Consider the following 24,356-nt stretch of genomic DNA (forward strand, 5'->3'; position numbering starts at 1 on the left):
TTGTATCTGTATCAATAAACACTGTATGTACATCATTATATAAAAGTGGTATTTGTCGTTTTTTAGGGTTGTGTTATGTCACAGTTTATGTAACTGGCAGGAGGTGGCGCTGCAAACTAAAACGACGTCAGAAGTTTTTACTGTCGCAAAAAGTTAATGATGCCGGACATGTTGAAATAATAATTTCCTACTTTTTCACAAGAACAGGTGATGCCTTCGCTGTGTTGTCCTGCTCGAGGCAGCTTCATTAAACAATATTTGCAGGTAGCTGAACTGCTTTCTAGAGAATTCATTTAGAAAAAAAAAACCCCGTTAGAATCCGGAAAGATCATTGGTTCATCGTTTCTACTCTTGACCAATCAACACGGTGTTGCTATGCTTCATCTGTTCACTGATTGGCCGATAAGCCTGTCATTTATTCATCAAGCCTTAAGGACAAGTGTGATTTGGGACCAAGAGTATCAACTCAAGATGATTCCCGTTTTTTCAGAGTTTGTGTTTTCCAGTTTTGCAATTTGGATGTTACTAATTGCACTGCAAATAAGTAGAACATCTAAGTTTTACAGTAACCGTGAATGTGTTTAGAAAAGAAAGGATGCTGTTGGAGGTTTTTCCCCTAAATGCGGCATACCTTTTAGCTAGTTTTCCATGTTGCGGCTTATAAAACGCTTTTGTTAAAGCACATAACAGTAAATATAAACAAAACTATATATTTAAAGAATCCCCGTCATTTATAAATTCAGTCTGTAAAATCAAAACGGTTTACTGCGAACACGGAAGTAGATAGGAGGGAATGCTCTCGCTCCGGCTGGAAGTTCCACTGCTCTCTGTGGCTTTCTAAACTCTGCTGGGCATCGTTGCGCGTCAAAACATTGCGTCTCTGCAGGACTTGCCAGGGCCAGAGAGGAGAGGAAATTTGCCTGGGAAGGAATGCGAAAGAGGTTTTAGGATTGGCACTGCCACGAGGAAAAACGAGGACGTGCCACATTTTCTAGGCTACGTGGAGGAGACCCGCATTTTCTTCCTTTCAAAGGTAAGATGATTTCGTCTGCGTTATTTTTCATCTCCGGTGCATTTGTTACTTATGGTTTTCACACTGCTCTCTTAACCCATTTCAAGCATCGACCTATTTATGCTCAACGCCTTTAACCAAGTCAACTTTTAACTGCAGACCCACGTGCTGTAAAATGACAATATAAAAGAAAAGTTTATGATGTCTTGCGTTGTTTACGTGCATTAGGTAACTGTTGCAGGTTTGTTCTTCCTGTTTGCTTTGCGGACGGGATGCTGAAGAGTTGCTCTCTGTGGTTACAGTATCTACTACAGTATCTAGTATTTTATTTATTATTAGGACACATGCTGTTTTTGTTGTGGCACTGCTGCACGTCTGCGCCATCATCCCCGTGCGCGCGCCCCCGGCCGTAGCGGTGCACGTCAGCAGTGATCGATGCGGGTTATCGTGTAATGTACGCTCACGTGATCACATGCTGACGACAATCACCTGCTAAAGTCACTGCGGATTTTAAAGCTTTAAAGGCGGTGTGTGTGTGTGTGTGTGTGTGTGTGTTTGTGTGTGTGTGTGAGTGAGTGAGAGAGTCTTGCTGAGCCGAGGCATCCCCGCCATCTGTGCTCTGTGTGGTGGCTGAAGTTATGCCCCAGATAAAGTGCGCCACTGCCTGTGACCTGATTCATACACACATCCACACTGTAAACCCTCATGTTTTTACTTAGGTGTTACCTCAGGTGATGAGACACACATGACTGAGCCTCACCTGCAGGTGGGGGGTGCCTCATGTTAATCCCAGAAATCTAGTAAATAACGTCCGCGAGAGTTCATACGGAGGAGATGAAGATCGGGAACCCCATATCGAGGCACAGCCTTGTTTTCCACTGTTTGCGATCTATTTTCATTGCAGCGTGCGCACGCACATCCCTAATGATTCTGTGGGGGCTCGATACCCAGGGATCGAAGAGGAGGGTCAGAGTTGCAGGCCTTGAAAGATGATCCTGCCCGGACGAAAGTTGTGCACATTGTGTTATGCCTGCAATTGGCCAGGTTTGACTTACAGGAAGAGCTTTAGAAATAACATCTACACATCAAGCACATGAAACCAAGCCAAAGAGGGGCAGGAGAGCAGCTGCATGCATATGTGTAAGAGTCTGAGAAGCAGGAGCATCACTTCCATCAATGTGGTTTAATGAGATGGTGGGAGTAGTCAGTGATGTCATGCTGCTGTAAGCTGTGTGGCCTCTGTGTAACAGTGAATGGAGAGCAAGATGAAAGTACACAAAGTACAGAAATCGTGACGGTGCAGCTCGTGGGCAGCAGCGAATCATCCAACACCACCTCTTCCCTTTTTTCTTCACCCTTCCCTTCAACCCTCTGTCCAAGTCATTTTCACCTGGCATCGCTTCCCCCCCCTCTGGTTTTCTCCTGCGCGATCACTGTCAAAGACAGCAGCAGCAGCATCAGTGTGTTACATAACAAAGGTTGTTTTTTTTGTTTGGATACAAGGGCCCTTTTGGCTGGTGAGACTCGCTGCACGTAGCCTTTTGTGATGACACCCAGAAATGACCAGAATGGACAACTCGGTGACCTCGAACGACCCGTGGCGGATCAGAGAGGCATAGAGTCAGATGAAGGAGTAGATAAACTTGGGTTTTCTTTCTGACATTTACGCCACCGGAGCCTGTCTGGATGGCTGCGATCAGCTCTTCCAGTCATCTGATCATTTATGCAATTTGTTTTGTTTTGGTTTTTTTTCCTGCCAGAGAGGTTTTATTAGTGCAAACATTTTGCGTCAGCAGTTTCTCTGAACGTCAGCATCCCGCAGACAATGCTGCTTTTGCAAAAATGACTTACAAGCATGTCCACCCACCAGCATGAGTGTTGTTCTGTTTTGGGAAGCTGTTTGAAAATGTCAAACACCGTCACTCTCAACCCCTCGAACAGCTTCACTACGTCTTTTTTTTCATCTGTTTAATTTGGTTCTCCAGCTTGTGCCTGCTTTCACTCTTTGATGTATTCCTGTGTGGTTATTTTGTACGTATTCTGTATGTTTTTATTATTCATCATTCCTCCATAAGAAAATATCTTAGCTGTTTTAAAGCCTTCACCATACTCTAGATTTAATTTAGTAAGCACAAAACCACAAACATCTGCCACTGACACTGTTAAAGGACAATATCAGCTTAATTTGTTTCCAGCCTTGTGGTTCACTTATTAAAGGAAAACAAAAAATCGAACCAAGCCTTCTATAACCCCTCTTGTGTCTCTATAATTTTACCAAACTGTAATCATCAAATTCCTACATCTGATAGAGGTTAGGATCATTTCAGTTCTTCTGCTCATTAGATTTCCAGTTTATTGGTCTTTTAAAGATGATTAATTAGTCTTTAATAATAATATGTTTTTTTGTTTAGCACATTTTTAAAGTGCACAAATTGCTTCACAGTTTGGATAAAACATACATGAGAAAAGTGTTTGTGTAGTACATGAAAATACAGAGTCAGATGTATGGTTATCCAGCTTCTCAAGCATACTCTTACTTCCATACACACATTAAATGTGAACTATAGCCAAAGGTAAAATAATTAGTAAATAGTAAATTAGTACTAGTCGCTGGTTAGTAGAGGATGCACTTTGTCTGAAACAATGGCCACATCATTTTACCTTTTAAATATAAATACATAAGGCCTCAGTCACACAGGGCTAGAGACTGGTCAGCAACTCCCGGGAAACTACTGATTGCTAGGGAAAAATGGTTATTCCTAACAGGTGAGTGGGTTCTGGTAGTTGCTAGGTGATATTGGTTGTGATTGCGGCACTAGCTGCTGAACGGACATCTTTTTTTCTTTTTTTACATTAGTGGCGGATCATGGAGCCTCACAATAGTTCCAAAAGTTAGCAACATATGCTAGCTGCGCCATAGAAATATAGCAGCAGATAGGTTTGAGATGCTGTTTTAAGAAGTTAAAAAAGAAGTCTGTTTAATCAGCACACATTCAAACTGCCTGCTAAGCACTTGGGGTAGCTATTTGAAGGTTACATGACCCAGTGGAACGACCGCGAATTCTGAACCAGTCATGACTCACGCAGGGACTCACTAGCAGATTGTGGTCACCTAAGTTAGCATGAAAAACAACAGCTTGTCTCCAAACAGCCTTCAGCTACTTGCTGAGTCGTAATAAGACTGAAAAGTGCGACAAAAAAACCTTACTGCTGCTACCAACACATTTCAGAAGCTTTGAAGTCAAACAGTCCGTTTCCAGTTTGTGTCACGCTTCAGCTTTCGCAAACATTATTTGCCAAGTGGTTGCAGACAAGTCAGCAACTGTAGCAATCTGCTAGCAACCAGGTTAATCCCAGGGATGGTTTTGGTGCAGAGCCTGCACCATCAATGTGGGAAATACCAGTTGGGAAATAAATATTTTTCTCTAGCAGCCAGAGGTTGTCAGGGGCTTGCCAACTAGGCATCTCAACCCCCCCTAAAAAAAGGCAAGTACTGTTTGGGCTCTAGCAGTAGTAGACTCTAGAGTCTTGTTTTGTCTATTGTAAAAAAAAAAAAAAGTTGGTTATTTAACTAATGAAACTAACTAAATCTCACATTTGGTGAGCTTCAACCAGACAATGTGGGTGTAATTTTCTGAAGGCTTTACAAATACTCCAGCCTTGGCACATTCCCCTCCTGTCACTGCACTGATTTCAATCTAAAGCCACTGACATGGACTTGTACACAGTTAAGGCTGACATTAAGTGATCTTTCATCAGAGAGATTATACACAAAGAGACCTCCACGTGGATTAAATATGGCCTATGAGTAGATGCATAGCATTGCCTGTATAATCCTGCCCCTGAAAATCAGCCCACAAGGGCACTTTAATATCATAGCGTGCTATACGTCAACAATAGCTGGAACAGCATCCCACAGAGCCTTTTTCTGGCACCTGATCCATGTATCATATTTTCACTTCATGCATTCAGCTGGTCCTTTCAGACTGAGTGATTTGCAACAAATGCTGCTGCAGAGGCTTAAAAGCAGAAGCTTAAATTTAATGGAATTAAATTTGAAGCCCAAGGTTGAAGCTTACACTCCTACGTGAGACTAATTACTCAGCTGTAATCTGGCAGCTTTGTGAAAAATTTCTTAATTGATTGATTATTTGGTCTGTAATTTGGTTTGAAAATGGTAAAAGCAAACAAACAAACGTGAGTTTGTGGGTGCAGCAGTCATTCCAGTTGGATAATCTGTACCTGTGTCCATTTGTTGATTCTGTACATCAGGACTTAACGTTTTGAACAAGTGTTGGAGGACTGGATGATGCATAAACTTTGTGAGAGGATGAAACGTGCTTTGGGTAAAACATCAGTCTGTATGTGTGTGTGTCAGGGGTCAGCTCTGACAACTGTACTGAATGTGTCTTTGTGCCCCAATCCCACGCTGCTGGCATCGTGTCAGAGGAGAGAAAACAAGGGCACATCTCATTGCCTTATTTATTTATATCCCCCTCCCAGTCCTTCCCATCAGCACTCGAGCCTTTATCAGCCTCGCGCTGACACTAAAAACAATCATATTGCAGAGCAGCAACGTAAAGAGGCGCCTCTCTCACTCTCAGCTCGTTATTTTGTGTGTCCTCAGTTCACAGAGGCCTCCTGTTCCCAATCACTATTTTATTCGTTTTTCCAGATGGTTGGGTAAAGACAGACAGGAAAGCGTGGAGACATAGAGACAGATTGTAAAGGTGAACAACTAAAAAAAAGGATTGCGTTCAATAACCCATAGAAAGGATAGTAGTTAAAGGGGAGACTGTGAAAGTTGCATATTGTTATGGAGGTGTTAAGCAGCACAGGGGAATAAAACAAGATTGCTTTTGGGATTGATAGGGTTTGTTTTGCAGCAGAGCTGCAGTGCTGAAATCACAATTAACGTTGCATTAAGCAATAAAACCTCAAAGATTATTACTGCATCAAAAGGTAGGCCTCTAACTATTGAGCTCTTCCTGTACAGTTAGTCTAAACACACTCCTGTCCTCTCTGCCCCTCAGCCCCTGGGATGGGTTCCTGGGTCAGCTCTCTAATCTTCTCAGTCACCAGGGCACACCAGCAGAAGTATTTTAAGGCCTCGATCCATTTGGATATCATGGAGCGAGCAGAGCGCAGTCCTCACAGTTGTGCTTGGCTAAGCAGATTATCTCTGCAGCCTCAGAGAGCGAGCAAGGACTGCTGCTGCCTGTGGGCACTGGCAAAGCTGGAGTCAGGCTTTGACTGCATGTTAACTGTGGGGAAGAAGTGGCTTTATTAATGACTAGTACTGAATACCTGTAAGATATATATGTTGTACATTTGTTGTTCTATGATATCTTCAGACATCTGACCTGCAATCGAAAACAGGAAAAGCACGAGGCAGTCCTGAAATCTGAGACGGGTTTTACAGCAGAAATAACCTAGCACTTCTAAACATTCGGATGTTAGTCATCTGAAATTAGCATTTAGCACTGCTGTAAAAGCAGCCTCACAGAGCCTGAGTTTAAACTTCTCTCAGCCTCAGGTACATCATGTAACAATGAAACAGCTTAATTTTCTCCTATAACAACAAAACAAAACGGTTCTTTATCAGAATCAGAATCAGAAAGGGTTTTATTGCCAAATGTTGAGCGGGTTTACAACATTAGGAAATTGCTGCGGTGCTTCAGTGCAAACATACTGTTATAAATTAAGCTTAAATAGACATGAAAATATAGTTCGAACCATTAAATAATTACTAGAAAATTCCAATATTTTTGAAAATAGAGTGTTTACTGAATTCTTGTATGCAAATTCAATATTAATTTGCATATATGTGTTTTAATTTGTATAATATTTGCTATATCTGGTCATTTCTTTTCATTTTATTGCTCAAAAAATAAATGTTGCAACTTATTTTGGGTTTTTTAGTCTGAAGTCTCAAAAAGCCAAATGTATCAAATATAATAGTAAGACAAGCATTTTCTCCTCTCTCCACCACTTCTGTCCAAGATGTCTCTAGTCTTGGACAGACGTTTTGCTTTACGTTGCTAGGCAGCAGGAGCCTCGAGTCCTTCAAAGGTTGTGGCCCCTGAATTGGGTCCAGGCTGCGAGTGATGAAAAGTACACTCAAGTATGCATATTGAGTATATTATTAAATTAGTATGCGCAGTAGTCTCAGTCTATGCATCCCTCTCCAGACACAGGTGACACATTCAAACCTAATAATACAAACAGTGTAACAGAATTAAATCCCATTTGCACTTAACATCACTATTTAATCTGAAATAAGCTGAACAGCACAAAATACTGTCAGTTTAAACAAATAATAAATAAACATTCTGCTTCGATTAAGGCATTTTTGCATCATCTGCAGCTCGTGGCCCCTCTTTTACCCACACTCGTGCTGAGAATGAGGCGACTGTCTTTATTTATTGAGCTTAACACCAGACTTTCAGTCTGAGAGTCGATAAATGTGTGAAAGGGGCTCAGCCCTGTAACACTTTTTGCACCTTCGTGGACTTCAAGTTCAGCCTTGTGATTGATGCAGTGAATGACGGTCAGGTTGGGGTGGATCTTTTTCACTAAGGCGTGTGGCTGCTCCTCTCTATCAGCAGCTGCTGCATTACTGGCAAAGTCAGCAGCCCTGGTCCACAGCTGCTTTTCATCTTTTGTGGGTAATTCTTCTGTCAGCAATCAGGCAGTAGGAGTATTTCTAACATTGTTAGTGAGTTTTCTGAATCAGCCCCTTTTTGTTTCTCTTTTTTTAGTGAAAAGTAGTTTTGGGGATCATCTTGCACCGGGCATTGTCATGTCTGCTGTGATGGGATTGTGAACGCTGAACGTGAAAGTCATCCTCTAATATGATTGTTGTTTGTGCTGTGGACTGTTTCACGATGCAATGCTAAAATCAGATGGGGACTATAAATAATTTTGCAGAGGCAGGGACACAGGCTGGGGCAGTGAAATATATAATTATAAATATTCATTATACTCAGTATGGATACTAGTGTTTACTGTGTGCTTGTATCATGGTCAGTCACTGTCCTGCAGGCCCGTTGGTACATATTGGACAGCCGTGTGCCTCTTCTATAAGCATTTTTTAATTCAGACAGGTCATTAAGCAGTAACATATCTGATTTCACCAGTCAGCAGATGTTTTCCTAAAAAGTCCTGTAGTAGAAAAGCCAAGCTTCATCCGAAAACTGCCTTCAAACAAGGTAATAAATGGCTTACAGTAACACGTTATCAAATATTTACCAAAATGAGTCTTTGTCCCTGCTTTGGTGGCTCAAACGACCACTAAGGGTTCCTCAGGTCATTAATAATGCACACTGTCTTGTCCCACCATAGCTTTTTCAGGTTTTATGAGTTTCACAGATGCGACCCAGCTGGAGAATTCTCTCAACCCGCAGAGCAGTGATCACTTTATTCCCATCAGCACTTATGCACCTGTAGGTTGGGATTGAGGAGGCAGCTGTTACAGTCGCATGTCATCAGTAGTTGCACTTTTATCACCTCTCTGCGCTCAGGTGTTCACCTCCCGACCCACCGCCCACCACGGCCCTCACCTGTGTGTTGCGGTGCTTCCCCTGTGAGCCGACCTGGGCTGGCAGTCCCTTCTTGCACCGCCCGCCAACCCCGCCCATGGTCAGGATGACGCGCTCCAAGACCTTCCAGGCGTACCTGCCGAGCTGCCACCGGACCTACAGCTGCATCCACTGCCGAGCTCACCTAGCCAACCACGACGAGCTCATCTCAAAGGTATCCAACGGCAACAGTGGCGTGATTGCGCCCTGTGCTGCCATTCAGGCAGCTAATTATTGCAGGTAGATTCAGATTATTTACTGTTTTACTTCAGTTACACAGAAATAAAGACGATTGTTTAACAGCACTTAAAAGGACAAGTACTGAAAAAGCATAAAACAGGAAGAAAGGATGAAAATAAACAGCAGGCTGAACACCTGTACGCTTGTGTCAGCCACCACCTCACTATTGCCTGTGGGCGGATTAGGTTATGGATTAGGTTATAAGCTGGTTAGTGAATTGGATTATGAATGTGTTATCACTTTTTCCATGTGTGATTACGGAAACATGCTCACCTGTGTACTAAGGCCTTCTGCCTGTCGTAACACAGCTGGCTGAATTAAATATGTTTAATTTGGCGCATCAGTGCGAGCTTTGGCCTTACTGTAAATAAAAGCCAGGTAAAGGTAGGCCTATTAAAACAGCAGTCAACCACGATGTTATCAGTAATAAACAGACCACACAGGCTTTAATATAAGCTCTTCCATGACATACGAGCACTATTGCAGTATAATAGCATGCTTATATAATCTTACTGAGTTATTGCACTGTATGGACTAGTGGATTTTTCTCAGTCTTCTCATTTTTGTCTCATCTTGCCTCTGCAGTCGTTCCAGGGCAGCCAGGGCAGAGCCTACCTGTTCAACTCAGTGTGAGTATTGATTTAGGAATAAAAGCCAGTGCTCTTGTTGCATTTCAGTCTACCTGTAGGCACAAGGCGTCGCAGGAAACCTGCATGCTGGACTTGAACAGGAAGCAGATGATGTGCCAGGTTAATATTGGGGTGTGTTTGTTTTTGTTTTTTAAGGCCCCAGTGTAGATAGTGCCAGTTTGTGCCTCAGAGCGGTGTTATTACTGGCTGAATTGAGTGTGAAAATGATGCTGCTGCAAAGCCTGGTGGCCTGTCAGTGCACCCTCTGTGCAACACCCTCTGTGCACATTATGCACAACATCTTTCACACTTCTTTTTTAAAATATTTTCTCTTTGTCTTTGCTTTGTCTCTTTCTCTCAGGGTAAATGTTGGGTGTGGCCCTGCAGAGGAGAGAGTTCTGCTCACGGGCCTGCACGCTGTAGCAGATATCTACTGTGAGAACTGCAAAACGACCCTTGGCTGGAAATACGTAAGTACCACAAACCACATCCAAGTTTAGGGGCGACAAGCTGAGAGTTTGTTATTATAGCGTACTCTTATTTTATTTGTACCCTAATTATATTTAGACTCCAGTTAATTACTGGGGTATAATTTGGTTCTTTCTGTATTTTATACCGCTTTCTAATCTGATTTTACTACAGATCTGAGGGAAACATATTGACACATTGATATAAGGACTAAAAGTACAATAAATTATCATGCAGTCAATTAAACTACCAGGCAGCATATTGAATGAATAAGATTGCATTCAATTTTTGTTATAAAACAGCCTTGCATTACACCGATAAATGGACACACTCTGTTACATAATGTGGATATAATGCCAGGTTGTGTGTGTCTGATGTTTCGCAATAGAAAAACAAACTCAGGAAAAACAGAAAACAAACAGGTGGAAGGTTTTAGATTTTGCTATAAAAAGAGAGACTGTGGACTTGGTTGGTGCGATGGTTAGCACTGCTCTCCTGGTTCAGACCTCTACATTTGTGAGTTCTTTCTGTATGAAGTTTGCATTTTCTCCCGTAGCCTGCATTGATTTACTCCCAATTTCCTACCACAGTCCAAAGGCATGAATGTTGTGGTAATTACTGATTCTAAATTGGCCACGGATGTGAGGTAGTTTAAATGCTGTATGATTGTATAGTAAAATGTGATCTGGAATTTAAAACCATTCGAGCAGTTAATAAGTCTAGAAGACTTCCCAATTCAAGTGCTTAATCCTAGCTATGGTGGCCACTGTGGGGAAACCTAGTTTAGCCACCATTCATACTGTATGTAGTGAGTATAGGCTGTCACTTTTTGCCTCAGTTCTCAATATGCCAGAAGTTTACCTCTGTTTACTCTTTAATAGGCTGTAAAACTTTGACTACTTCTGACCAACGACAGTGATACCGAGTTGAGTTATTGGCTGATATCCTGAACCTTTCTGTCTGTAAGGCTGCTGTTTTTGCCGTCTTTAGCTCATGTTAGCCTCTGTTAGCCCCTATTAGCTTCTCTTAACTGCTGTTAGCCAGCATTAGTGAAACTTTCTTTGCAGAGGAGCTAACATTGTTTGACTTTAATAAACTCTATTTAAAGAATGTAATCAAACTTTACCTGAGTTCAGGTGTCATTTTTAGGGCATCTGAGCTTAACATGAGCTGGGATAATGTTAAATTATAACCAGCTGTTGTTGTTTAGCTAGCTTGGCTCATTGTCAGCTGTCCGGAGATGGGAGGTTTGAATGTCTAATCTCCTGACGATAAGTAATTGTGTCAATGTTGGGAATAAGTAAGCATCTTAATGCAGGCTTTCGTGTATTAAAACCCTGACTTCAGTTCACGAGATGAGGATGATGTGGAAATGAGGGAGGAGAAAAAATAATGAGAAGGAGATGATGAAAGCGTGCAAATACAAATGTGAAATGGACATAAATAGTTTGAAGGAGCTATTTGTGATCTATAAATTAAAAGCCACATACATAAAACAGGATTAGGCCACTGTAGACACTGTATTCAAGATGGTGGTACAACAATGGTCATACAATCCAGCATGCACTTCTGTGTGCTTTTATTGGATTATTTCCGTGTCTATGTGAATGCATCAGTTTCTTTATTTACTCACCGATTGATTTATAGTTATTATTCCAACATTTTTTAATCTATTAAATAAGCTCAAAAACTTAACTGACTGTATCTTTAAATAAATGTGACTTGGGTACCAAAAAAACCAAAACAGCTGAACGTCACTTTTGAACTTTCCAGAGTTTTTTTTCCTTCTTATCCTCAATAGAGTTTCCACATTTACTCCGGCTGTTCCAGCATCCAGCTACCTGGAAAATCTACCAATAGCTCTGCTAGGAAACACAAACACAAAGTTCTCTTCTTTTTGTTTTGGTTGCACAATCGAGCCTTTATTTTCCTCAGTGGCTAACGGTCTTACATAATGACATCAAGAATTGGAGGCAACAGGCCTAAACACTGAAGATGTCATTATTCTGTAACCACTACACTGTGCAGTTAATGTTCACGTCATAAAAAGAAGCAAAAGCATTGCCCCTTGAAGGTTCGGAGTATAGGACTTTAATAGAAGTCTGGGTTGTTGATGGTTCAACAGAAGACTTTTCCCCTTTGTTAATCAAACAGAAGCTTTACATGGAAAAGTAGTTTCTTTAGGAATCTTTTATCTAGTTTAAAATAGACTCAGATTTGATTGGAACCGTTTTTGAGTTTAAAACACATGTAGAGTTGAAGCGTCTGTAAAGCAGTGATATTGTATGTCAAAATACATGTGCGGTATGTTTTTAGGACAGGCAGTTTTTTAGGTCACATGTCAGTGAGAACCTAAACAGGATCCACACGTTAGCAGTCTTCGTATGTCAACAGAGCATGTGCATTTGTCCATGGTGAACCCTGGAAGTGAGAGTTTACATTATAGGGCATGTGGCTACATCCCTGAAGAGTTCAACCAAACATGTGCACGCAGTATCCTTTTTCTGAGAAAGGTCCATTGACCAGAACTCTTTGCTTAACCTCTAACTTTAACATTCACGACTACCTCTATAACCTTAGACCTTATTCTTTAACCTCTCCGCCTAAAAAAGTACCCTCCTTATGGCACATGTTAAACACCTGGTATACCAGCTACAGAAGTAGCTCCATCTCTCAGTAGTTTCTATTCCTGTCAGGACCTCACAAGGCAGAGAAAACAGAGGTCACATGTATGCAAAAGCGTGCAGGCACTAGATGGGGCTTAAAGGAGAGCTTCCATTAATATCCTTTGCCGGCAGCAGTGTAGATTTTCTGCAGTGTTCAAAGTTCTATTGAGAGGCTTGACCTACTGCACTTCTACACCGAGAAATCTGATAGCATGCCTCTGCAGGTCTGAACCAAAATAGCCAAAGACAAAACAAGGTACAGGCGATCGTAAAAGAACATTTGTATCGGCCTACACCGTGACACAACTCAGAGGGTCTCACAGTGAGTGAATGTCCTGCACAGAAAGCAGAATATTACTGTTTTGTGACACGTTTAACAATAATCAACTCTTTCTTTGGAACATCAGATGGATAAAAACAGCTTTCCATACTTTTCAAAATAAGAGCTGTGCTAAAAGGATTTCATCAATGGCTGATTGAGACATGCCTTCAGTGACGTCAACATGTTTGCAATGGCCTCACTAATTTTAAGCAAATGAAGTAAAATAAAAGACTATAATAAATGTCATTTTAGACATTAAGACAGAAGCACACACTAGAAAAGGCACACAATGGAGAACAAAGGGCTTGGGAGTAGTGCAAATGGCTTGGTCTGACTAGAGTGTGTATGTTATGGGCCTGAATGATGAAGGATACTCAGCCCATGGCTCAGATTGGTGAGGTGGGGTGTGGGTGGATAGTGTTTGGTGACAGTCGGAATTGTCCAAGGGAAGAAGCTGTTTCAGTGTACAGTTGAGAATGATGCAAATGCCATTAGTATGTACTTACAAACTGGTAGCTTATCCAATAGAGAAATTAGCCAAGATCTAGGTCATAGATCCCCACTGGTTGATGACTGGTTGGCAAACCGATTGCTGAGTGGTCGCTGGAGTTTGGTTGCTGTTGCTTGGTGAACTTGTTCGAAAAAAAGGGGGCTGTATCAGAAATCCTCTTCTTGCTTTGGCCGCCTGTCGTTTGCATGGAAGATGCCGATTTGTCTGCAAACATTGCTAACTTGCCACGGAGTGGTAGTGAAATGCAAAGTGCAATCTGAACTGGAAACAGAGAACGTTCAGCTTCTTTGCCAGTTGAAGATGGACGTTCTCTTTCACAGTTTCACTGTCACTTGGAGAGTGTTTGCAGTGTCTATCCAAGCCTCCCTCAACCACTTGTCAAGGGAGTGGCTGATCACTCATTAGCTAGACTAGCGACCAATCTAGCAAGTGTTTCCATAGCAACAGACATCAACCTCATGTAACCAGTCAGGGAATGCTAATTTTTCCCCAACTTCCCCAATTGGCCATTGCCAGTTTGAAAATTTAGGCTTACATACTGCCTTTCTACTCTGGAGAGCACTCAGACAGTCTTTCTACTACAAATGTCATTGACCCATTCAATCTCTCAGTCACACATTCATGCAGCATTTCTATTCAGTATGTTGCCCAAGGATACTTTGGCATGCGGACTGGACAGTGGTAGATAACCCACTGTACCACAATAGCCATTGGCTGAGACCTTAAGCATTTATCTGGCTCAAATCTTTTTGCCATTTCTGGACTCTTTTTGGCCGAGTTCCCAGCATTTCAGTAAGCTAGCCCAAGCATGCAGACTTCCTTTTTGAATGATAAAAGGATCAGTCAGCAAAGAGTCAGTGAACTGGATAATGGCAGAGGAAGAATGAGCTGCACAGTTACATACACGTTTGTGTGTTTACTTAGCTTACCAACACTGCAAGCCACTAATAATCTATGTAGCTAAGACTTGTACTCTGGTACTTTTTCTAAATCCATTCATATTTTCCTGAGGAATTTTGGATCACACACCCAAGCGAGGAAAAGCAAGCTTTAGCTTGCAGAGTTTGCCCTGCATTGGCTGCAGCCTGTGTTCATTTGGTGTCTCTACTGCTTAGAGACTCAGTCCTGCCAATGTAAGGCATGACAGTGCAGTCTGGTCAGGGTTTTGGATCTGCAGGCTCCTCTGCAGTGTTTAGTGACTGATTGTTATATAACCAGCTTCCCCGGAGCCAGGAGCAGAGACAGGCCAGGATTTTTGCACAGAACTGAAAAGACTGCATTAGCCTAATCTCCATATACATGCTGTTACATTTGAAATAAACGCAGCCTCTCTTGTCTTTTGTCCTCTGCCACTCCCTCCAGGAACATGCTTTTGAGAGCAGTCAAAAGTATAAAGAGGGCAAATTCATCATCGAGCTGGCCCACATGATCAAGGACAACGGCTGGGACTGAGGGGCGAGCAGCCGGGTGACAACCGCAGCGGAGGAGGAGGAGGGGAGGGACTGGGTAGAGGGTGGGAGCGGGGTCGTGTGTGGTGGGTGAGTGTGTGACTTTGGTTTGGCTGATTTACCATTAACCTTTGTAACTTACTACCCATCCCTCCCTATCACACCTCTCGATGTACACACACAAAAACACACGCGTCAAAGTCCCAGACATCCCAGTTTGACAGAGAGACGGACTAGGCAGGCTTGTACGCAGCTAGCAGGACTAGGTGACTGGCCAGCAACAGTATACGAGGCAAGATGTCTAATTTCTTTTTCTGAGCCTTTAAAAAAGACAGCCGCACTCCCTCTATACCTGCTAGGAGACGTCTCCACTGTGTGAAGTATTGTACCTTGTCTAATAATGACTTTAAAACCATTTGTTAACGGGAAATTTAGCCAGAACGAGACCGGGTGGCCCAGCCTTCAGGCGTTCGATGGCCTTGAATGAGGAGCTGACGAACGTCCACTCCGTCCCCGACGTAAAAGAGATGACCTAATATGATTATAGCAAATCCAGCTGATCGGGGCCATGCCAGCTGGGCCATTGATGAGGCCTGGCGCTAAGGCTTGGCACGGAGGCCCTAGCACATGGGGCGCTGAGTTGGGGATGAGGGGGTAGAGATTGCTACCTACTGGGCCTCTCACTCCAAATAGTGGGAGAGGGAAGGGTCCTGATCCATTTATGTTGAGGCTCTGATGGTTTCTGGCTGGGATCCACTCCATGTCATGCCAGTGATGCAGCTCAGGACGATCAGGGTGAGCCGAATGTGGAAGAGAGATAGAGATGGACAGCCACCAGCTTGTTCCAAAACCTCATAGGAATTTGCCCTCACAGCAGCAAAGCAGCTCTCCTGGGTTTTATTCATCCTTCAATACACCAAAGTCGTGTAAAGCGATCTGCTGATCGTTCCCCCAAGCTCGTCTGGTGTCCGCGGACCCATCGCTGAGACCACCTTTGTTACAGGACCAGACTGAATTGCAAAACGTAGGCACGTCTCAGGTCAGCACCTTTGGCCAGAGTTCCTAAAAGATTTGCAAACACTGTGAGCATCTTTCTGCTGCTTAGAGGAAGAGCAAAGGTGATGAGGCGATCAGTCAGATGCAAACACATTTGAAGAAGCCAACCAGCCAGTGGTTAGAGAGCAACTGGTTTCATGTGTCAAGAGAACATGAAAATATACTTTTAACCGAGTTATACATGACTGCAGATTTTCAGTCATCGCTCAAAGGCTCTCTTTCAGTCTGGGATGACTGCTGTTTAACTGCTGTTACCCTGATCGTTAACTAACTGTCCCTTGTTTAAAAAAGGAGAAACTAATGGGTAACATTTTGAAGCAATGTATGAGATTCACTTTTTTTCCTAAATGCGCCGACACATGATCTACCTAGCTTACTAAATACTCCTCATCCACTAAGGGTCTTGGATTAATCACAGTGCGAGGTAACCTTACTGGAAAGCGTTGCTCAGGTTCATTGATGCTAACTTTTCTTTGCTAAGGCCAGCATCCTACAAAACGAGCTAGGTGTGTTATTCTCCGATGGAAATGTATTGTTTTCAAATGAGAGAATCCATTACAGCTGCCTCCATCCCATGCAAATGCACTGTTAATGCATGCACGGTATAAAGTTTTCTGACTAGTTTTGTGCTAGAGATCCTCATGATGTTTGTTTTTTATTTTTTGGTGAAAAACAGCATTTTGTGCATATTAAAGTTCCAATTAAACCTTGTGCTGTAACTTGACACCTAGTCAGCTTCATCTCAGTCCGTTTGAGCTGTGAGATGTATCGCAGATTAAATGTGATCCTGGTTTAGAAAAGTAAAAATGAGTTGCTCTGTTTTGTCACAGACACAGTTTGCTCTAGAAGTTTCCCCGTAGGTGAAGAGTCCTTTTCAGTTACAACCAAACCTTAACGGTTAACTCTCGTCGGTAACTCTCACCGCTCAGTCTGAGGCTGCAGCGTTAAAAACCCAGCACTACCAAAGAACCCACCCATTAACAATAAATTGACCAAACAAAAGATTTCATTTTGCTTGGGCAAAGTGTTGCATAACAAGGGGTGTGCATATAGCTGAAAGCCAAGGTTGTGGATATCCTTTCTCTGTGATATATATAATATACATACATGTATTACTTTGATTTTGTAAACAGATCTTAATATATGAATATATTCTATTTACTGTATTCATCATTCATGTCAACCTCTGTGTTACAGATTGTAAACAGTGTTAATGTATTGTGTTTTATCTATGATCCTTACGATGATGAATGAATATGATTTAGGTCATGTCATGCTTTCTCTCTGGTACCCCACATTGGCTGTACGATACTACTTTTTTTACTGAAAATGTTTCAATTTTAATGTCTTTTTTAAAGGAGGATGCTGATGTTGACTATATATCATTGGATCTTCATCTAATAAAATGCATCACGGTATCTGTAAGGGTCGTTGTGTTTTTGTCTTCTCGCGCTACCTCGCCCACTCCAGCAACTGAGTTTGAAGTGTTCGGACAAATGTGAGATAACCTTGAGGATAGCACATACGTACAAGCCCGATTCTAAAAAGTTTGGGATGCTGTAGAAACAGAACACATTGCTCTCGTAAACCCATGTTTTATTCACAATCTAACATAGAAAATCTAGGTTTGAAGTGAGAAAATGTACCATTTTAGGAAAAAAGCAAGCTCGCTTTCAATTTGATGGCAGCAACACGTCTCTAATAAGTTGGAAAAAGGCCTTTTTTACCACTACGTAGCAACCACTCTTCTTTTAGCAACAGTCTTGGAACTGAGGAGTTCAGCTGCTGGACATTGATGATATAGGATTCTAGATGCTCAACAGTCCTGGGTCTTCTTTGTCATATTTTTCATTTCATGTACTGTGAAGCCATGCTGTTGTAATAGATGCAGTTTAGCATTGTCTTGTTGAAATATGTAAGGCCTTCACTAAAATGATGTCTGGATGGGAGCATATGTTACTCTAAAACCTGTATATACCTTTAAGCATTGATGGTGTTTTTCCAGCTATGCAAGCTACCAATTCCATATGTACCTCTATACCATCAGAGATGCAGGCTTTCAAACTGAGCACTGATAACAAGCTGTGTTGTCCCTATCCTCTTTAGTCCAGAGGATGTGGTGTCCATGTTTTCCTAAAAGAATGTTAGGAAAACAGCTTTCCACTTTGCCTCAGTTTATTTTAAATTAGCTTTGGCCCAGAGAAGACAGCAGTGTTCCTTGGATCATCCTCACATGTGGCGTCTTCTTTGCGCTTTAACCCGCCTTTGTGAATGGCACGGTGAACTGTGCTCACAGTAATGATTTCTGGAAGTTTTCCTGAGCCCAAGCAGGGATTTCCATAGCAGCAACGTGCCTGTTTTGCATGCAGTGCTGCCCTGGGACCCGAAGATTCTCAGAATCTTTTTGTGACATTATATACTGTAGATAAGAGATTTAGTTTTCACAATTTTATGTTGAGGAACATTATTTTAAAATTGTTCCACAATTTGCAGACAGTTTTTTCCAGATTGGTGAATCTCTAAAATGCTCTTTTTATACCCAATCATGTCCTGCAACTGTCTCTTTTAAGTACCACTTACTTTTCCAGCTTTTTGTTGTCCCTGTCCCACGCTTTTTAAAATATGTTGCTGCCATCAAATTCAAGGTGTGTTAATGTTTAAAAAAAAATACACTTTTTCAGTTAAAACATTTGATGTTTGCTTTATTTGGAATAGATTGAGATGTGCAAATCATTGCATTTTGTTTTCACGGAATTGCGTTTGTAAAAGCAAGATTGTAGATTTGGCTATAATAATTTGACAATCATTTAATTTGATAATTATTAAGTTTGACAGTTTTAAAATATCTTACCTAAAACATATACCAAATATATAAGTAAGAAACGTGATTTGAAGAAAAGGGAATAGCAGGAAATCTGGGAAATACCACTGGAGTCAAGAGTCTGCAAAGATCGCCTCATAGCGCTAAAGCAAGTTAGCATTTTAAGGTCTGGGTTTTAGCTGCAGGTTATCTCTATATCAAACATTTAGCTTGTGTTTTAAATATGTGGCATTACACACTAATATTTAAGCTGTTGAATCATTAAATTGCAATGTGTTACTTTTTTAAAATCTAGAAAATGAGAAGAAATGGTGAACAAATAAGTTAGAGGTATCTCTGCAACTAGCTTAGCTAGCAGGAGTGCAGGTTTTGCCTGCCTTTCATATTGCTCTCCAGTCATTGCACAATGTGCTATATTGGGTGAAGTAATATTGTGTGGTCATGCACATTTTTAAAATTTGGATTCAGGCAGTTTTGACCAAGTGGACAATTGACTCAGTTAATAAATAAGTGAAAATATTAATTTAAAAAAATCTTAAAACGTTTTTAATAAAAAATAAAGTAGATAGTTACTTAATAAAAGTCTAACAAAATCTGATACAGAACTGTACAGTCATGTTCAAGCAACCAGTTTGAGATGATTTGAGCTTTATGACGAGGTGTGAAGCAGCCATCAGAAGATGGGTACACTTTGGTTATAAAGGGATGATATGGTCAGCAATATTCTAATATGACATACTATATTCTGACCCTACCATCTTTTATCTTTATATAATGTATATAACTCACCCACTTGCTGCACGTAATGTCCTCTTTGTATATAGTCATTCACTGTATATAAAGTTCGAGTCGAGGAGCGTATCAGGTCACATTTCACTGCGTGAAATACTCGGAACTCGGAACAGCCTGACAACACCAACAGTGATGCTACATTTTGCTAACAAAGTGGCCAGTAAGTGTATGGCAGATAATCTCTTAAACAAAACTATCCTAACCCCAACCCTGAAACAAGATTATTCCTATTTCAGTCTTTGTTCCTCTGTTTTACATTGAAATATTTGTTTCCAGTTTCCTGGTGTTGGCATTATATAAGCAAATGTTCTGTGCAGATAAAACATGAAGCGCACAGTCTGAACTTAATCACATTACATGTTACAGTGTCAACCTAATTTGAATAGAAGAGATAAAAGAAAAGTGTGACTGTTATTCTAAGTGCAGTTTGAAAACCACAGACAGTACCAAAATAAAGGGACAAAAATTTGAGTTGTGATCATTTTCTATTAGAAAACACGTCGATTAAAAGCTTTACAATGTGAATTTCTTCATCTGCATGTGACGTGACAGAAAGATACATTTGTGGATAGTTGTTTCAGTGTCCATAGAGCCATGTGACAGAAACAGAGGGTCCTTTTTTTTTAAAGCTTTGCATTATAAATGAGGATTTATTGTGTGGGCATAAAAGGCCCCAGTCACCTAGAGCCAACGCTGTACCGTAGAGTTACAGGACTGTAATGACTGTTGTGCAGTTTCTTCCCACTGATACTGTTCTTGTGTAATTAAAACGCGGCTCCAATGTTGGTAACGGTGAGAAAAATGACTCATTATCAGGCGTGTGTTTGTGTGACTCGACGGAGGACGTGGGCGCGGAGCCCGCTGCGACTGAACGGTGATATCTGCTGGTGATGACATTTTATGGTTCCCATGGTAACAAGTGCATCATCTGTTACTACTGGAGAACCGAGAAAACGAAACAGCAGCTTGGCATCGCCTTTATGAGTGTTTATCACTCTGATACAGAAAATACGTGCTGATGGTTCGCCTGATGTTTTCTGTGAGATTACGTTTGAAAGTGTGTGTGTTTGTGTGTAGGCGCAGGAGGATGACTATAGGGGCTGGTATAAGAGTCACACCTGTTAGTCATGCAATAATCGAGCTCCTCGTCATGTTTATAGTACTTTCCAGTACTTCCTCCGTGTTGTCCGCTCCACTCATATCCCGCATTCCTTTTCTCCCTTTCCACCTCCCATTATCAGCCTGGATCCCGTGCTCTCCTCCCGCTTTCCCGCTCCCTCTTGCTCCCTGTAGCCTCGTTTCCAGTGAACCTCCTGACTTGGCTAACCCACTCCAAATCTCACTGCAGCAGATGGTGCTGTGTTTGCATTGGGCCAGGTCTCCTAGCAACCCCGTCTCACTCCATCTCTCTTTCCTAAACCGGAGCAGTGGAGGAGTTGGTGTCATGCACTGTCTGGGTCTGCCGTGCCCACCCCTCTTCTGTCTCTCAAACTGACCTGGCTGCCTCTCAGTGTTCATGTCTATGCAATAGTAGGGCAGCGGCTGACTGTCTGGATGACTATACGTGTGCAACGAGCACATCGGATGTGAAAAATGGGCAAAGCAGGACACAGCATATGATGTGACTCCCACATACACACACATGCACACAGAAAAAAATGGGATTTGTAACCCCATGTGGCCTAGATTTTACAGATGTTCACATATGTTGTGACGGGAGAGAGATCGCATCTGGGTCATGTTGGGTACAAAGACGTTTATGGTATTTTAAACTGCTGGAAACTTACAAATGTACATTATATCTCGGTGTTGGTATTTTCTTTATTACCCCATGATCTAATATCCTGCCAGGGAGGCTTCTGAAACAATAGATGCCGGAATATGTAACAGTAGATGCAATCTGCCAGGCTGCAAAAACTCCGCTCTGGCCAAACAACCACCCACACACTCTACTTTATGAGGAGGGCAAATGAGGACTCTCATCCTGACATCACAGCGGTCCAGTAGACTTACACAGCTGTGTCTGCATACATACTGTGTACTGATTAATCTTTAAATAGATTCCCACAAGGATTACTGAAGTACAAAACCAGATACACCACACACTGAACTCAATATTAAGGTGAAAGTGCATCCATCCATTAATTTCTGCTTAGGGCCAGGTTGTAGGGGCAGTAATTTAAGTTGAGAAGTCCAGACCTCCGTCTCCCAAGTCACCACCTCCACTAAGGCACTAAGACATTCCCAGGCCAGCTGAGAGATATAATCTGTCCGATGCATCTGGACCTAACCTAGGGCCTCCTCCGGGTAGGACATGCCCAGAACACCTCACCCAGGAGGTGCCCAGGAGGCATTCTTGTCAATATAGAGGAGTAGCAGCTCTACTCTGAGCCTCTCTTGAATGACTGACCTTCTCAACCTGTCTTCAAACAGGAGCCCAGCCACCCCAGGTGAAAACTAAGTTTTGCCGCTTGTATCTATGATCTTGTTCTTTCAGTTACTACCCAGAGCTCGTGACCACAGGTGAGGGGAAGGATGTAGATCAACCAGTAAAACAAAAGCTTTACTTTTACACTCAAGACTCTATTTACCTTGACAGACCAGTGCAATTTCCAGATCACTGCAGCCAATCCATGAAAGTAACAGAGCAAATCCCAGGAAACAAAATGGAGCTGAAGAAAGGGCAATATTCCTATTTATCATAAATAATTATTATTTTCATCCTTTGGTTTCATGGATTTAAAAAAGCAATGCAAGGTGTTAATCGTTGAGGTTTAGAAGCCCTAAAACACGCTAAGGTTCACATTTACTGCAGAGACATTAAAGTCTTACTGACTTTCTGAACGCACTCTTATTTCCACAAATTTTTCCTTTTTTTATGGGTTTTTTATGGCACAAGTTTGCTGCCATGCTCTCGAGTCTCTAATGGCTCACAGAAAATCATCCATCATGCACAGATAAGCAAACCCACCCAAACACACACACACCGCTGTGATACTTAAGTGTAGCCGAGGGAGAACACACAATACAAATGGCAGCTCCAAGCCATGTTATGATGCCCCTGTCCCTGATTAATTGCTTTAATTTACTTTTCCAGCTGTGGCACACAGACAACACAAATGATTAATCCTTCTCCTCCAAGTGTGGTAGCATGAAACTCAACAACCCACAGCTTCACAAGTGCAGTGCTGTGTAACTTTTTGTTCACTTGCCCTAAATAAAATCATGCTGTCTCATGTCTAAAATGCTCTGTGGTGCTGGTAATCAATAGGAAGACATGAAGTGTCGACAGCAGATTGTTTGCACCAGCATCTAAAAGCACCTTCTGTGGTTTTTCCTTCTTTTTGGAGGAAATTGCTGCCCCCCTTCAAGGGAAGCAAAGTGCCGCCTACTTGTTTGTTTGCTTGGGTAGAAGTACCCGCAGGCCCCAACAGAGCAAGGAAGGTTTTTTCCTTCCCCACTCATATCTGTATCAGACACACAGGCCAAGGCTGGAGAGGAACAAGGGAGGCGAGCACGAAACAATGAAAAGGCCTTCAGTGAGGCTGGTCTGAGTGATGACATTTGCTGTTAAGGGACCTGACAGTCTTGGTCTGCAAACAGCAAAAACATTGAGACAGTTTTCCAACACAAGAGCAGTTCGTCTCAGAAATCTTCCACAGCTTTCACTGCACTGCACTGAGGTCATGTAAAACCTGGGCAATCTTTATGGATTAAAGTCTGGATAAAGTGGGGCGCCGACAACACATAACAGTCTTCTTCTAATCATGAGTTATTTGATGATCTCACTCACTCACTTGTTTTGTAGCAGTTAAACTCAGGTGATATCCTTCTGTGATCCTGGATCACACACATATTTTTTTCTCCAGGTTTTCTGAAGGTCTTTCAAAAACGTTCTTGTTAAGCCACTTAACACTGACTGATGAAACATTCAGCCACAAACAAGGTTAACTCCACTGTGTTGCTAGCAGCTTCATCATCATTTGCTCCCATTTCTTTACCTGAATCTATGAAAAATGGCAAAGATACCACAGTTTGACAGGTATACAATTTTACTTTTGCACCAAGAAGGTAATTTCCAAAGCGCTATTAGCTGAAAACATACAGCATACCTCAGCATAGTGTGCAGTGTATACTTAAACAATCTGAGGAAGTGTGCTAACAGGCCGTTCTTAAGGAAGGAGAATCAGACAGAGAAGGCTGATGTGGGCCGAACTACATAAGAACTGGACAGAAAATCAGTGGCAGCTGGTCTGATGAACTGATGAATCCAAATTTGAAATCTTTTTTCTTCAATTCAATTCAGTTTTATTAATACAGCGCCAAATCACAACAACAGTCGCCTCAAGGCGCTTTATATTGTAAGATAGGCACTACAATAATACATACAGAGAAAAACCCAACAATCATATGACCCCCTATGAGCAAGCACTTTGGCGACAGTGGGAAAGAAAAACTCCCTTTTAACAGGAAGAAACCTCCAGCAGAACCAGGCTCAGGGAGGGGCGGGGCCATCTGCTGTGACCGGTTGGAGTGAGAGAAGGAAGACAGGATAAAAGACATGCTGTGGAAGAGAGACAGAGGTTAATAACAGATATGATTCAATGCAGAGAGGTCTGTTAACCCTTTAAAACCGGCCAGAGCGGGCACGCTCCGTTTTGCGTAACTAGTTTTAAATCCTGGTAGCACTGCAACCACATGAGCTAGCGCAATAATTTCTTTTGCATATGAAACCGGAGGAGTTGTACTTACATCTTATGCCATCAGCTTGTCCTAGGTCACAGTTGCCTTCCACATATAGCTTTGCAAAA

General features: G+C 42.0%; 1 protein-coding gene across 1 annotated transcript; it reads left to right on the top strand.

Moving 5' to 3' along the window:
• Positions 1–840: 840 nt before the first annotated feature.
• Positions 841–17,343, top strand: ypel2b (yippee-like 2b). Its single transcript, XM_085379483.1, has 5 exons — positions 841–1,033; positions 8,536–8,767; positions 9,418–9,461; positions 9,823–9,931; positions 14,791–17,343. The coding sequence occupies exons 2-5, from the start codon at positions 8,651–8,653 to the stop codon at positions 14,878–14,880; spliced, it is 360 nt and encodes a 119-aa protein (XP_085235609.1). The 5' UTR covers positions 841–1,033; positions 8,536–8,650; the 3' UTR covers positions 14,881–17,343.
• Positions 17,344–24,356: the final 7,013 nt, after the last annotated feature.

Source organism: Rhamphochromis longiceps, linkage group LG14 (assembly GCF_057381845.1).
Source record: "Rhamphochromis longiceps isolate RC_006_pf linkage group LG14, R_longiceps_female_GT1.1, whole genome shotgun sequence".
In the NCBI taxonomy this organism is placed as follows: Eukaryota; Metazoa; Chordata; class Actinopteri; order Cichliformes; family Cichlidae; genus Rhamphochromis; species Rhamphochromis longiceps.

Coding starts and splice junctions, on each gene's coding strand:
- ypel2b (XM_085379483.1), top strand. CDS start 8,651: ATGGTCAGGATGACGCGCTCCAAGACCTTCCAGGCGTACCTGCCGAGC. Junction 9,462..9,822: donor GCCTACCTGTTCAACTCAGT/GTGAGTATTGAT, acceptor TCTTTCTCTCAG/GGTAAATGTTGGGTGTGGCC. Junction 9,932..14,790: donor CGACCCTTGGCTGGAAATAC/GTAAGTACCACA, acceptor CACTCCCTCCAG/GAACATGCTTTTGAGAGCAG.